The sequence below is a fragment of the Rousettus aegyptiacus genome, unplaced genomic scaffold, assembly GCF_014176215.1.
Source record: "Rousettus aegyptiacus isolate mRouAeg1 unplaced genomic scaffold, mRouAeg1.p scaffold_m13_p_18, whole genome shotgun sequence".
NCBI lineage: Eukaryota > Metazoa > Chordata > Mammalia > Chiroptera > Pteropodidae > Rousettus > Rousettus aegyptiacus.
Window position 1 is genome coordinate 1,588,092 of NW_023416293.1, and position 13,128 is coordinate 1,601,219.

At 36.9% G+C, this 13,128-nt stretch overlaps 1 protein-coding gene across 1 annotated transcript in view; it reads left to right on the forward strand.

Annotated features, from left to right (window-relative positions):
- CATSPERE (catsper channel auxiliary subunit epsilon) overlaps positions 1-13,128 on the forward strand; it is a 77,519-nt gene that overhangs the window by 22,317 nt on the left and 42,074 nt on the right. The window contains exons 9-10 of the mRNA XM_016151264.2: positions 7,413-7,905; positions 10,654-11,128. Coding sequence (XP_016006750.2) covers positions 7,413-7,905; positions 10,654-11,128 — 968 coding nt within the window. The remainder of the gene's footprint in view (positions 1-7,412; positions 7,906-10,653; positions 11,129-13,128) is intronic.

Consider the following 13,128-nt stretch of genomic DNA (forward strand, 5'->3'; position numbering starts at 1 on the left):
TGTAATTTCCAAGTAACTTCTTTTATGATACACACAAAAAAAAATTGTGATGAGAACTAGTTTACCAATTCAGAAAAATGCCAGACTCCTGGCTTATAGCTTCACACTTTGTATTAATACAAATTAATAAATAATCCAAGAGCCTTATTCAAGATGGCGGCAAATCTTAAAAGGTTTCCTGCTGGTTCATAAAAGTGTGATACAGTGGTGCGACTGATGTCACAATCATTACCACCATCAGTGCCTGTGCGCACACGCACACCCCACTCCCACACACACACAAATTTCACCTGAAAAGTAAAATCTGTTAATGTTAAAGTTAGCAGGATATCATTAGGTTTACACAGCCTGTCTTAACCTTTTGAGCACCTAGGCTCATAACTAAAAGATAAAGTTCCTACTCTCAATGATCTTGCAGTTGATGTGGGAGACAAGTAAACAAACAGATGTTATGATAGAGGTGATTGCAGGGAGAAGTGAAACCCATACCAGGCAGACCAGCTAAGGCCTGGAGCGAATCACAGAGGATTTTCCTGAAGAGCTGATATCTACATTATTGACAAGAAAGAAAAGTTAGCAAATTGAAGAAGCATTCCAAAACAGAGGAGCAACATATACAGGCGCCTTCAAACACAGACCTGAGGAAGCAGATGAGTTCTAAAAGATGCAATGAAATTCAATTCGTGGGTAGACAAAAGGATGCCATTAAATATTTTTGAAACACGAATAATAATCTGGAGCTAAAATTCTTGCTGATTTTATAAAAGTGTGGACGGTAAGGACGAGAGCACTAGCATGAAGATAATTCTAATCCTAAGCAGCAAAAATTCAAGTAAGGAATATGTGAGAAAGGAAAATAATAAGCTACTCTCATTCGCGAACTTTGGCGGAAAATCCAAAATAAAATTTTTGCAAACTGAATCTAGCAGCATGTGAAAAAAAATGTGACATGTGATCAAGTTGGCTTATACTACAAGTGCAAGGCTAATATAATATTTTTCAATGTTTTAATGTCACTTACAACATAAATAGGTTAAAGAAATAAAACTACATGGTCATTTTATTAGGGACAATAAAGCTTTACTTAAAAATGAAATTGTTCTTTACCTTGTATCATATATATATATAATAATCTCATATGAATACTAATATAATAATCTCAGAAAGCATACAAATGAAGGGTTAAAATGAAAAATTTTTAGAAAAAAATACAACAATAACATTGTTTTAGAATATTGTTATCGCCTCAGGATAGAAAATAATTTCTATAATAAACCAAAAGGTAAAGACGTGATAAGGTAAAGATTTGACCAACTCAGCTCATTAATAAATGCATGAAATGATGTTCCACCTTATTAGTAATCAAAGAAAAATATTAACAGCCCAATGAGATCCATTTTACATATGCCAGACTGATAAATGTATTAATGTTTTAGAAGGTTGTTGGTGAAAATTTCTCAGTTTTTTCAGGCTGCTATAGCAAAATACCATTAACCGGGCAGCTTGTAAACAACGGAAAATTATTTCTCATAGATGTGGAGGCTGGAAGTCTGAGATAGGGTGCCGGCATGGCTGGGTGAAGGCCCTTCTCTGGGCGGCAGACTTCTGGTAGTGTTCCCACTGGTGGAAAAGGCAAGGCGGGCTCTATTATACGAGCATAAACCCCTTTCATTAGGACTCTACTCATGACTTAGGCACCTCTCTTAAAGTTTACCTGCTAATACCATCACATTGAGCATTAGGATATCAACATATAAATTTGGGGGAGAAACAGTCAATCAAACCATAGCAATCTGCAGCAATGGGGACACTTACATACATTGCTAGTAGAAATGTAAATTGGCACAACCAATTTAAAAGATAATTTTACATTATCAGGCAACGTTGAAGATGCACATACCAAAGGTTTAGTGTTTTAATACCAATATACACCCTAGCGAAACCCAGGCACATTGCACCAGGAGATGTGTAAAAGTGTATTTGTAACAGCATTGTTTGCAATAGCAAAAAAGATCAAAATTCTAATTTTTATTCATAGACAGATGGATAAACATTCTGTGACATATTCACACTATAGGATAAGTATAGTACATAGCAGTGAAAAATGAATCAGAACACAAATCAACACGAATGAATAAACATACTATTGAATGAAAAGGCAAGTCCTTGAAGAAAATACAGTATGATCCCATTTTTATAAAGTGAAAAAATGTGAAAAATAAACAGTATATAGTTTAATTATGTATATGCAAGTGTAGATATGTCCGTATGTACATGGTAAACTAGTTTCTTTAAGTGTGGGGATTGACTCGTATATTAGCCTTGTATCCTAAAACCTTGCTATCATTGCTTATTAGTTTGGGGACTTTTTTTTTTGTCAGTTCTTTCCAATTTTCTACATGGATAATGATGTCATCTGCAAACAAAGACCATTTTATTCCTTCCTTCCCGGTCTCGTATACCTTTTACTTTCTCGCTGCGTTGGCTAGCAGTCCCAGAGTGATGGTGAGTTGGAGCGGCAAGCAGAGACGCGTTTGCTGCTGGTTCCTGTCCTTGGAGGAAGCATCTAGTTTCTCACTGTTAAGTTTTTTGTATGTTTTTCGCAGGTGCTCCTTTGTCAAGTTGAGGAAGTTCCCGCTTTTGCTGGTTTGCCGAGAGTTTTTATTGTGAATGAGTGGTGACTGCTTTTTCTACATTTATTAATATGATTATATGATTTTTCTTTCTTAACCCATTGATATGATGGATTACATTAATTGATCTTTTAATGTTGAACCAGACTTGACTACCTGGAATAAGTCTCATTTGGTCGCAATATATAATTATTTTCACACTTCGTTGGATTTAAGAGGTCTGTAGCTTCATCTGTAACGTGCGTTATCGAGTTTCGGTATTAGGGTAATGCTGGCTTCATAAAATGAGTTGGGAAGTGTTCCTTCTGCTTCTGCTTTCTGGAAGAGATTCTAGAGATTGACATCATTTGCTCCTTAAATGTTAGTGTGTTGGCTGAAAAATTACTGCTTGGCTATCACGCATGGGATCATAGGCTGCGCCCATGGGAACATAACATTCTAACAGTAAGCTTTCTGCTTCTGTACCCCCACTTCACAACCGACCTGTGGGTTGACAGTTAGTAAACAGAAGAAAAATAGACTTTTGTGTTCAGACAGAATGAAGAATGGAGTTTAGGGCTTAAAAACTCTGTACCTCTCCATTTCAGGGCTGGTTAATTTGGGGTCTGCGTACCCCTGGCAGACCCAGCTCGCTGAATAAAGAGTGTGTTTCCTATAACGCACTGATTTCTGGTGGTCTGTGTGTCTATCGGGGGCAGGCGGCTACAACATCAGAAGTCACCAGTGAACCCATCAGGGCCTTGTGCTTTTTGTTTTGGAGGTTATTAATTATTAATCCAATTTCTTTGTAGGTATATCTCTATTCACATTACTTCTCCTTATGTGAATTTTGATAGATTATTTCTTTTGATTGGCCCATTTCGTCTAAGTTATCAAATTTAGGGGCATAGAATTATTCATAGTATTATTTTATTATCCTTTAGTGTCCATGAAATCAGTAGTGATGGCCTTCCTTCTGTTTCTGGTATGAATATATTGTGTCCGTTCTCTTTTTTTCTAAGTTAGTCCATCTGGAAAGTTTATCAATTTTATTAAACTTCTCAGAGAACCAACTTTCAGTTCTAATGATTTTCTCCATTTTTTTTGTTTTGTTTTCAATTTATTGATTTCTCCTCTAATTTTTATTATTTTTTCTTCTTCTTTCTTTAGGTTTATATAAATGCTTGTTTTTCTCTAGTTTCCTAAGGTGGAAACTTAGATAATTAATTTTAGATCTTTCTTTTTTTCTAACATATGCATTTAATGCTAGAAATTTCCATCTAAGCACTTCTTCCACTTCATCTACCAAATTTTGGTAAGCCGCATTTTCATTTTTGTTTAGTTTGAACTATTTTTAAATTTCACTTAAAATTTCTTTCTTGGCTAATGTGTTATTCAGAAACGTGTTGTTTAATCTCCAAATACTTGGGGATGGGATTTTTCCAGCTAACTTTCTGTTATTGACTTCTAGTTTAATTATATTATATTTTGAGAGCATACTTTGTAAGATTTCTATTTTTAAAATTTCCTTAAGGTGTGTCTTATGACCCAGGATATGGTATTTCTTGGTGAATGTTCAGTACGAGCTTGAGAAGAGAGTGTATTCTGCTGTTGTTAGACGAAGTATTCTTTAAATATCCCATAGATATGGTTGATTGACAGTGCTGTTCAGTTTAACTATGTGTGTCCTTCCTGATTTCTGCCTGCTGGGTCTGTCAATTACCGATAAAAGGGGTTTGAAGTCTGCAACCCATGCTAATGGATTTTTCTGTTTCTCCTTGCATTCTTCATTGTTTAGTAAGACATACATGTGGCAAAACTGGTGTTTAAAAGCAAAGGAATGTGAACACAAACACAAACAGTCAATCAGGCCAGGGATTTCCTGTAAGCAGAGAGGGATCAGGGAGGGAGGGACAAATAGTAAATTTCCAAGGTACTGGTAATATTCTGATTTTGGATCTGGGTGACTAGTATACAGGTGTTTATTTTAGCATTATTCTTTAAACTGTGTATGTGTATCATATATTCTTTTGTATATATGATATGTTAATAAATGTATTTCATAAATGATATTTTTAAAAAATTTGAAGAAAATATACATATGTAGAAAATATCAGAGGCCCATTTTAAAAACATGGCCTTGGATTGCCATAAAATATTGTCCACATGATCGACTAATCTGGTTTTAGAAAAGATTGTCTATATAAAAGATATATTTTGTGGTAAAACAAGAGAGCGAAGTAGAAGATATGGTTCTTGGGCAGGACCTGAAGGACAAATGGAATACAGAGATGAAGAAAAGAGAATGGGTCCCCCAAGAGAGGGGGAGAGTACAAAGAGTTTTGGAAGGCAAAAAGAGGGAACACGACCAAAATATAATAGGGAAAGTAAGATTGACTAAGAACAAATAGTGGAAAATTCTTGAAAATCATTTGGACTAGTTTGAATTTTTTCCTAGGCATAATTAAGGGGCCACTGAAGTTTCTGAGCAGAACATGACTTAATGAAAATCAGTTTAGGGGAGATCAATTAAAATATGGCAGACAAAATACATGTATTTATCTCTGTTCTCTCCATAGTCTCTCTAAAATAACAGGGAGAAAAGTTTTTAACGTTTCAGACCTATGAAGACAAACAGTGGGAAGGAAAGCAGGAACCAAAGACCGAAAGCAGAGAGAGAGGCGGTAACCAGCTTAGCAGAGCACAGAAATTCTGTGCATTCACAGCTTGCGGAAGAGAAATGTGGCGTGAGGGGTGCACCCCCCTGTGCCTTCTCTCCTTTTCCCCAGCCCCGTTCCCTGAATGTGGAAGCCTGGCATCTACCTTCCTGGCAAGACAGGAAAGGATTTTTCTTTGGAGTAACTGATCAAACCTACTTCATAAAACTTAAGTGTGGAGTTGGGAGGGAAGACGCAGAGTGGGGCACAGGGGAACGAAGGGTACATCCTTCACATCCGGTGCACAGCTTGCTACTGCTTCTCTTTTAAATATTAACGGCCAGCCAAGGACCACCAGGCAATTACAGAAAGCCTCCAGCATGAATGTCAGAGACCTAACTGAATAAAAAGAACAATGGAACTCAGAGGAGACAGCACAGAGTCGGGAGCAAAAACAAACACTTCACGAAAATATATAAATAGCATCTTTATAGAAACAGAAGATGTTATACATGTAAATGGAGATTAAGATGCTATAAAATGGAAAACAAGTAAGAAAAACACGAAAAGTGTACAGTCGCGATTTAGAAATTCAAATGTTTGAAAACAAAAATGGTAAACACGAAAAATTGAAAAGCTCAGTGTGCTCTGGCCAGACCTTGAGTGTTGGGTCCTTCCTAGGCCTTGTAGATAAATAATGAGTCATTCAAAGAAAATACATAGTTGTCAGTACCTAGTTATGACGTGGCTGCATAGATGAGATTATTATGTAGCCAGCAGACAGCGTAATAAAATGGTACTGATTTTTTTTAACTATCCTTGAAACCAGTGTTAGAGTCGGTAATGTGGCTTGCAAAAAGTGGCGATTGAGCTGAGTCATGGCAGCATGGTTTAGTGCACAGAGATTTGGTGACAACCCTACAATTGCCCCAACATAGGGTCCTCTTGACCCACCAGTACCTCATTTTGAGTGGGCAGAATGCCATCACCACCAACCCAAGTATGTATTCATTAGGTAAATAGGAAATTAAGGGAGCATTTACTGACTGTCCTACAGGCTGATGCCTCTGGATGGCCCTGTCAAGAAACTCGCCTTAGAACTTTCTGCATCTTTTAAGATAAATGTCAGTGTTTTCACAAATTCCTCTATGCGTCCACTTCAAAAGATAGACCCAGTCCTGTCAAATTTTAGAATATCAAGGAAAAAGGGGAAGATTCTTAAAGTATATGGAAAGGCAACCCATTTAAATAATAACAAGAACGAATGTGTCATCTGACTTCTCGTTAGTAAACCTAAATGCAAAAAGACTAGAGAAAATGACCTCAAAGTTCTGAAGCTTCTACCTAGCCAAATTATTAAGTGAGTGTGTTACAGATATTTTTGCATATTCAGGGTCTCAAAAAATTTATGTTCACATATCCTTTAACAGAGAGCTACCGAAGAATGTGCTTTAGCAAAACAAGAACGATCAAAGCATTGGATCTAGTAAACAGTGGATTCAACGCAGGGAGAGTAATGACAGGAAGTCCTCGGAAACTATTACTAGATTACCTCTGCATTTACCACAGGGAAAATATTATGGAGAAAACTAAACAAATTTTCAAAAGAAAATAATTATTAACTCTAGGGGAAACACTGTAAATGAATAAATGTATACATATTTATAAAAGATTTGTATATTTATAAAAGCACAGTACAGTAACTGGCTCCATAGTAAACAATATTTACATGGTAATAACAATCTAAACATTATAGATTTAGCTAAACACTATGAAATTAATTTGAGAGAAAAAATGTATCAGTAGGTATATGAGAGATACATCTTTATCTGTCATCTAAAGCCAACAGATAATGTATAAAAATTATATATTAAGACAGCAGTATACGAGTATTTATTTGAGAGTATAAAGACACATTGCAAAGAGCATTAAAAGTTGAGATTGTGTTCCTTTGGGAACAAGAATAAAGAATGAGGCAGTGGCAGCATTTTAATACTATTTTATTTATTGTACCCAGACTTATGTCGATAAACGTAAAAAAAAATAAATTAATTAAGTTAATAAATGTCAGCACCATGCAAGGTAGATGAAAGAAAAGGAAAAGACCATTTTATCCTTATATTTTCTGTTTTTCTCTTCTTAGGACCTGGCGTATCTCACTACCATTGGTCGCAGATGATGCACTAAAGGAAATTAAAGGAAATAAAGTGGCTTTTCAGGATTGCTTTATTGAAGATTATCTTTTCCTGCTGACTTTTCCTTTTTTGACAATACCTGAGATTCCAGGATTTTTACCAGTCACTTCACCACGGGGTAGTCAATTAATAGCAGACTGGAATTCCTGTTTTCCTTCAGGGGTCGTTTTGGTAGCCGATATGGAGACCTTTCAAACAAACGATTCATTTCGTACCTGGACCAGAATCAGAGTGCCTCCAAACATTCTGACTGATGACGAAAGACACAATGTGTCTGATGTGAACCTATACTGGAGTGGAATATTTTTTCTAATAAATGGTATTGTTTATTTTAGAAATTTAACAGCATTTACAAGGCTGGGAAATAATGAAAACCTTCCTGAAGGTGGAATTATTGGCCTTTCATCAAGAAAATGGTGTTGGAGCAAATATAAATTGAAGGTTAGTAAAATATTACACGTATGTATATTGCACCTACATACGTAGATATATTTACAACACCAATTAAATCAGTGATATATTAGAGACCCTATTATGCAGTTTTTTGCAGAGTTATTTTAATTATGGTTGTGAATAGCTCTGTCTTCCTGACCTGACTTCTCAGAGGCCTCTTTACAGTGATGCATCTCCAACAACAGAATAAAATGAATCTTGTATATTATTATGCAGAATCAGTCATATTATGGGAGGTTTATTTTATCTTGACATAGGCAAAAGGTCAAAAAATTATTTTCCTTAAGGAGATTTTAGTGAGAACTTCGACAAAGAGATAGTAAACATAAAAAAGGACATAAAAACCATAAAAAGAACCTGTCAGAAGTGAAAAATACAATAACCGAAAAGAAAAACAAACTAGAAAGAATCAATGGTAGGGTAGATGAAGCAGAAAATCGAATCATTGAGTTTAAAGGTAAGGTAGCAGAAAACACCCAATCGGAACAGCAACAAGAGAAAAGAATTTTTTTAAAATAAGGGTAGTTTAAGAGACCTCTGGGACAACATCTGCATCATAAGGTTACCAGAAAGGGAAGAGAGAGACCAAGGGATTGAGAACCTATTTGAAGAAATAATGACTGAAAACCTCCCTAATCTGGTAAAGAAATTAGATATACAAATCCAGAAAGCACAAAGAGTCCCAAACAAGAGGAACCCAAACAGACCCTCACCAAGACATATTATAATTAAAATGCCAAAGGCAAAAGACAAAGAGAGAATCTTAAAAGCAGCAATAGAAAGGTGGCAGGTTACTTACAAGGGTAGTCCCATAAGGATGTCAGCTGATTTTTCAGCAGAAACTTTGCAGGCCTGAAGGGACTGGCAAGAAAATTTAAAGTAATGAAAAACAGGAATCTATAACCAAGAATACTCTACCTGGCAAGGCTATCAATTAAAATGGAAGGTGAGATAGTGAGCTTCCCAGACAGGAAAAAGCTATAGAAATTCATCACCAACAAGCCAGCATTACAAGAAATATTAAAGGCATTTTTATTATAGTTATTTCCTCTCTAGCCATGCTTGGGATCTTAAGCCCTAATGGGAGTCCAGAGATCTCATCATACTTTACAACTGAGCCACCTGCTTTACAGCCCTGCTGCCAGCTTTTTTTTTTCTTTTTTCCTTTCTTTTTTTCCTTTCTTCTTTCTTTCTCTTCCTTCCTTCCTTCCTTCCTTCCTTCCTTCCTTCCTTCCTTCCTTCCTTCCTTCCTTCCTTCTTCTTCTTTCTTTCTTTCTTTCTTTCTTTCTTTCTTTCTTTCTTTCTTTCTTTCTTTCTTTCTTTCTTTCTTTCTTTCTTTCTTTCATCACTGAAGAATTCTCTTCCCTCTCTCACCTGACCCTGGATTTCTGTGCTTTAGGGGATCTCTCTCTCTCTCTTTCTCTCTCTCTCTCTCTCTCTCTCTCTCTCTCTCTCTCTCTCTCTCTCTCTCTCTCTCTTTTTCTCTCTCTCCCTCCTGCTTCCTTGTCCTCAATCTTGGTAGGGAGACTGCTTTATGCTTTCAAACATGTCTTAGAAGGAAGGTTTCTCTCGGCTCTCTCACCCAACTTCCATCCTGTGGTACCTGAGAATCCACAATACTTTGCTGCCTTGCTGTCTGCCCCCTCCCTGTCTTCAAAAGGTCTGCTTTATATTTGGGAGAGACCCTGAATGCCTCAGGGAGTTCTCCCAGTTCCCCTCACTTGCCCCAAGATCTTTGGTTTACACCTACAAACTCTAGGTGAAGATCTCTGGAAAAGAGTTTGTAGATGAGTGAAAACTCATTCTGTTGCTGGGACTCCATGGAATTCCCATCTACCGTGTCATGGTGGATTCCTCTTCCCATCCCTCCACTGAGAATGAGAATATCAGTGGGTCATTTTGTGTGTAACTTGTTTACCCTATGAGGATTCTTTCACACTTAATTTAAGCAACATAAGCTCTAGATTTTAAATTGAATCTTCATTTGGTAAAAATACTTTTTAACACAAATAGTCTCTTCGCTTATCAGTTTGGTATCTGCCTATATCCTATTTGGGTATAGACTAAATATTTTTAAATTAAGTAAAGTTAGGGAGACAAGATGTGCCCAAAAGACTTCTTTTAATGGTCATGGATATAGAAGTTACATTTTAAATAAAAATCTCTAAGAATTAGAACCAGCTGTGGAAGGGAGGCGGGGAGAAGAGACCCTTGGCTCTCTAAATGAAATTAAGCCTACTGAACTTCAGACAGAGCAGTCTTTGATTCTCTAATAAATGGTGTTCATAGAAGGGTAATATTGATTTGTTTAAGATTTTAAGTTCTCTCTTCTCTTTATCTGATGTTCAAAGAAGCTAGAATTCTCAAAATGACTTAACTTTTGAGGTGTCCTTATATCTTGACTTTAGTAAACGTCAAGGTCAAAGGGTCGCTCTTGGACAGAGTGAACGAATGCATAAGAAAAGAAAAGGCTGATGCTCTTTGGGGAGTAAATTATTTCTACTGATAGAAACAATATACAAAAGAATAAAATTACTGAAATAGTTTACTCATATGGTTATACATAACATGACACATTTCTATCTCATATTTCTATGCCTGAAGTATTATTCAGAAACATACTAGAAATTAAACCTTAGTAGTTACTATGTTTTAATTTTAAATGTTAGAATACAAGAACTGTTAGGACTGTCCCTAAAATCAAAGATTTTCTAATTATTTTCAATTTTGTCACAGCCCAATATAAAAAGCCACATGGTGATCTGGACAAGAGAGGAAATTTATCTCGGATATCCTCCTCTTAGATTTGTCAAAATAATAACTATTAAAAAACTGAGAAAAATTCTGAACATGCCAGCAGCTGGCGTTCTGACTATTCAAGATGTGAAGTACACAGGACACCCTTTGGAAATCGCCTTGCTATTAAATCACTGTATCACATGTACCACCGTCAAAAGACTTTACATCGTGATATATAGCGAAGTCACAAAAGAGTGGGTACTCCAAGACTTTGAGCTAGACGTCGCGATCGACAGTGTTGTAACTTCACGTTTTCCATATGCATCAATATCAGAAGTAATACTATGGGACAAACACAGGGTCTACTATTCTTATCACAATTTCACTGTTACCGGAGTTTTACAAACACCTACAGAATCTGGAAATCTGTCGCGATTAGCACACGGCAGCGTGATCAGTACCGTTTTCACAGGTGAGATCGTCTCCTTCCACAAAAGTTATTCTTGGTTTCATAACGTCTTTTTTTATGAGGATGTGACGATTTTAAATGCACTAATATACGGTGCTTTTGATTGGTAAAGGTGCACTTTTTATGACCTAAAAATGCGTATCGAATTCTACTGATGTTAACTGTGATTTCACGCAGCAAAATGGCAAACTCGAGTCCTTTTTCTCAGAAGTTCATTTCGGTAAATTAGCAGATACTAACTAAGCAGCTTAGATATACGTTTTCAGGGTGGAAGGTGATGTTGTGTTGTATTAGTTTCCTAGGGCTCCCGTAATAAAGTACCACAAAGTGGGTGCTTTAAAACAGCAGATACGTACTGTCTCACAGATCTGGAGGCTGGAAGTCTGCATTCCAGGGGTAGACAGGGCCGTGTCCCCTCAGACACCTGCGGAGGAATCTCCCCTCACGTCTTCCTAGCTTCCGGTGGCTTCTGGCAAACCTCGCCATTTCTTGGCCTGCAGTTGTATCGTTCCTATCCCCGCCTTCGTCGTCACACAGCATTCCTCCTCTCTTCACCTGCCGTCTTGTTATGAGGACGCCGGGGCCCAACCCGTCTTCACTATGACCAGTACTATCTTCAGTATGACCTCATCTTAACTAGCGGCATGCGTAATGACCCTATTTTTAATTAAGGTCACACTCTGAAGTAGTACTGGAGTTAGAACTTCGACATATCTTTTTTCAGGAGACACAACTCAACCTGTAACAGGTGTTGTAGAGTTAAATAGTCCTGTATTGAAATCCATGAGTGAGTCATTTTACCTTTGAAAGCCTCGGTTTCTGGATCTAGAATATAAGACTGCTGCGTTCATTAGATAAGGGATTGCGTATAAAATGCTCGGGCTAATCCTTGGCAGGTAGTAAACCTTCAATTAATAGAACAGACATACCTCATTTGATGGCGTTTAGCTTTATCATGCTTTGCACATACTGTGTTTTTTACAAATCGAAGGTAAAACCCTCCACCAGCAAAATGTCACAGCTCTCTGAAGTCGCAGATGATGGTTAGCATTTTTTAGCAATAAAATATTTTTGAATTATGTATGATTTTTAGACATAATTCTATTGCACCTTTAACAAACTGCAGTATAATATAAACATAACTTTTTTTCAATTATAGCGACATACAATGTATTAGTCTGAGATGTACAACATAGTGATTAGACATTTATGTACCTTACAAAGTGATCACTACGAGACGATTATAATCTGGCAGGATGTGTAGTTATCACAATATTACCGACTATGTTTCTTATACTGCACTTAACATCCCCGTGACTATTTTTTTTTCTAAGTGGCAGTTTGTGCTTCTTAATCCCTTTCATCTTTTTCACCCAACCCCCCAACATCCCTCCCATCCCAGAACCGTCAGTTTGTTCTCTGTATCTATGAGTTTATTGCTGTTTTGTCTGCTCTTTTATGTTGTGTTTTTAGATTCCACGTGTAAGTAAAATTATACGGTATTTGTCTTTCTCTGTCTGACCTATTTCACTTGGCATAATATCTTCTAGGTCCATCCATGTTGTCGCAAATGGCAAGATTTCGTTCTGCTTCATGGCCGAGGAATATTCCATTGTGTATACGTACCACAGCTTCTTTATCTTATCATCTATCAAAGTACACCAGGTGGCCTCCATATCTTGGCTATTGTAAATAATGCTGCGATGAACATAGGGGTGCATATATCTTTTCAAATTAGTGTTTTTGATTTATTTGAAAAAATATCCAGAAGCGAAATTGCTGAGTCATAAGATAACTCTACTTTTAACTTCTGAAGGAACCTCCACACTGTGTGCTAAATTGGCCGTACCAGTTTATAGTCCCCCTAACAGTATACGAGGCTTTCCTTTTTTCTACATTCTTGCCGACACTTGATGGCCAGTCTGACAGATGTGAGGTGATATCTCATCATGGCTTTGATTTGCATTTCCCTCATGATCTGTAATGCTGAGCATCTTTCATGT